Source organism: Bison bison, unplaced genomic scaffold (genome assembly GCF_000754665.1).
Source record: "Bison bison bison isolate TAMUID 2011002044 unplaced genomic scaffold, Bison_UMD1.0 scf7180017864385, whole genome shotgun sequence".
Classification (NCBI taxonomy): Eukaryota; Metazoa; Chordata; class Mammalia; order Artiodactyla; family Bovidae; genus Bison; species Bison bison.
In genome coordinates this window covers 1,018,993-1,022,214 of record NW_011494957.1, presented here as the reverse complement: position 1 = coordinate 1,022,214, position 3,222 = coordinate 1,018,993, and the positions used below count along the sequence as shown (strand labels likewise).

The 3,222-nt window shown below is 34.8% G+C and overlaps 1 protein-coding gene across 1 annotated transcript in view; it reads left to right on the top strand.

Annotated features, from left to right (window-relative positions):
- The window catches only part of NDNF (neuron-derived neurotrophic factor), a 45,099-nt gene extending 44,258 nt beyond the window's left edge, over positions 1-841 (top strand). Inside the window, exon 6 of the mRNA XM_010858320.1 lies at positions 4-841. Coding sequence (XP_010856622.1) covers positions 4-174 — 171 coding nt within the window. The 3' untranslated portion in view covers positions 175-841. The remainder of the gene's footprint in view (positions 1-3) is intronic.
- The last annotated feature ends 2,381 nt before the right edge of the window (positions 842-3,222 follow it).

Below are 3,222 nucleotides of genomic sequence, written 5' to 3'. Positions count from 1 at the left end.
AAGGTCCTCTGTAAATATTTCCACAGTCAGAATCTGCAAAAAGCAGTGACCACAGAAACAATTAAAGGTCTTCAGCCTGGAAAATCTTACCTGCTGGATGTTTACGTCACAGGACATGGAGGGCACTCTGTGAAGTATCAGAGTAAAGTGGTGAAAACCAGAAAGGTCTGTTAGTCACCTCGTATGGAGATGCATCACGTAGAACTTCAGGAGAGACAGAGTCACGTTAAGCAGAAACTGACTACTGCTCCCCCAGCTAAGAGAAGTTGTGACCTATACTTGTACTACGGAAGGAAGGATATCAACGGGTGTGTGTTGGAGTTTATGTAACTAATTGCTGGAGGAGCCTTGTTTGAGTGTGCCCCAGTGGTACCGCGTGTGTGTCTGATGTCCGCTGATGTCAGAGAGGACGTCTTGAAGGAACTGCCATCCCTTGCTTTGACCACTGCATGGACTGCTTCTAAATTATTTTATTACCTAAAAATTTAAAATATGCCATTCATTGCACACAGCCACAAATGAAAATCATTCCTCTCAATAGATGCTAGGATATATATATATAAATATATATATATATATAAATTATTTTATAAAGTCTTGTTTCAAATGTCAGTGTTTCTATGATTGTAAACTATTCAATTCTTTTCCTGTTAAAGTACAGATCTAAGTATATTGAGTGGACAGCTCTTTAGTCAGTTATATTGTTATTGTAAATTCTTATCTGTTGAGTAAAATGTTTAAATACTATATGTATCTCATGTACAAAGTTGACATACATTATATTCATGTATATAAAATTAAAGATATTAGATTATATACTGATCATTTTCCCAAGTAGCAACCTCGGTGTATTCAATTTCCACTGTGTCCCCAAAACTGCGCCTTTTTATAATTTGGCACCAGATTTGACTTTTTTCTAACAGAAGGCATACTGCATCTCTCTAAACTTACTGTGGCATTAGAGAGTTACTGCAATTTGTATTTTGATTTTGAATAGGAGCTAGCTGTTGAGACTTGAAAGCACGCCAATGGACTTAAAAGGACAAGCCCCGAATACTATAGCTCGAGAAGTATTCCTTAATGACCTGAAATAGAAAAAAAAACTTCTATTTTAAAAATAAGCATCTCTTTTAAGTACAAAATTTGGGATATGACAAAATTTTCCAACTGCTTGAATGTTAGCAAAATAACTGTTTTGATTTCTAGTGGAAGCAGCGGAGCAACCATCAATTAGGACTATAATGAGAAAACTAGAAGTTATCAGTGGTCTCATACTTTTTTAGCTTTGATTGTTCACGAATCTTTAAGAAGTAATTTAGATATAAGGTAAAATGTAGGCAAATCATAATAGAAATCATTCATCAAAAATTCTGCGCAAGGAGCAGTTTTAGATAGTTTAACTCTGCACAGGTTCTCCACAGGTTCTACACATGAGGTGTCATGAGAACTTTGAAGGATTCGCAAGAGTCTGGGATTTAAGTCAACTAGGCTGTGTGGCTTCAAGTACACCTGTTACCTCCCATTGACCCTCTTTCCTGTTTATAAAATTAGGTGTGGCAGATTTGGATAAGATGATGAACTATAGGATACCTTCTACAATATGACGTTGTCTTTTGTAGAATTCTGTGATTCTAAATTACAAAATGTTTCTGTAACTACAAGGGGGACAGGTGTAATTCCTTAGCCACAACCTTTCACCTCCGTGCTGGACTTCCTTTCCCATGGTGGGCATGCATGAGCAGCATTCCTGTGTGTACAGAATCACTGTGGCTTGGGGAGTGTAAGTGGTGGTCTTTATGAAAAGACCTCCTTAGCAGAGAATATCCCCCCTAAAAATGTGTCCTCTAATTCGTGAGTGTTAAGATATCAAAACAAAATGTACCATATTTGTATGAAACAGTTTGACAACTGAAATAACTTTTGAAAAGGAAGAAAGAACATGTCCCCAATGGCTAGTAACTAACCAAGAACTTTAAAACTTTAAAACTGAAAGAACTTTAAAACTGACACTGTCTCAGAGACGTTCTATCCTGAGTTATAAATTCAGTGCCTTTGGAAGGAGAATCAGCTTTCTCATATTATTCACAACTATGTTATTATAAAGCAATGTGCTAAATGGGACCACAGTGAATCCAAGAGTTATTGTAGCTTCTGAAGGTGATGGACTTAATTCTCAGATATTGCTAAAGGCCTGGGAACCGGGCCAAGTCAATTTAACCAAGCCTTTACTTTTCAGCCAGCTGGAATGGTGGTTTCTATACAGTCTGGATATATCAGAAAATTCTTTCATGGTCCCAGAGAAATTTGCCTTTTAAAAATTACAGGAAAATTAAATACACATTGTGAAACTTCTTTCACTCATAAAGGAAGAGAGCAACCTATTAAAAATAAAGCTCTCTTATTTCCTGATGTGTTTAGATTTTAGGAGCATTCAGGTGAACTCAGGACAAGAAAGGAAAATTTATTCTTAATTAATAAAAGAACTAGAACATAGCTAATATGAAAGCACTGTCTTTTCTCCATTAAGCTCTAGAATAGCTGTATTGAGCATAGGGCATTTAGAATCCCAAGAACAGCCATAATACCATGGAGGAGACGGGATCTTTGAGAATATTTCATTCAAGTTCAGTATCTTTATTTTTTAGGCTCAAAAATAAATTGAAGACCAGAGAAATGAAAAGAAATTTCTCATAGTCAAAACAAGTAAGTAGTGGAATTGCTTCAACTCCAAAATGCTTACTAGAATATAAATCACCGATTCTTGGGGGGAAAAGTCATTTAAGGATCATTTTCCAAAAGGAAATAAAAATTTTTTCGTATTTATGATTTCAAAGCCACTTGTTTTTACAGACCATTTCAAATTTCCTTAAGAATATGTGTGTAACCTTAACTGACAACTTCAAACTTGTAAAAAAAAATACTGTTATTTTTAGAAACAAAGTATTCTAATCTAGGTTTACATGTGCACACAAACAAAGGCTGTAACATCATTAGTCAATTGTTTTAACCTAAAACTATTTAGAATCTATTTTTAAAAAGTACATAGCAGGTGATTTTCCTAGTTAAAATACTTTATAATCAATGTTTAGATTAATTTTTAAAACATTAATCAAAGGATTACTGCTGGAAAGGACATATGCATTGCTTATTTTAGTTCCTAAGAATAAACTTGAAAAAGTTATGATTTTATACCCTGAAAAGCCAAATGAAGAGTGACTTCAA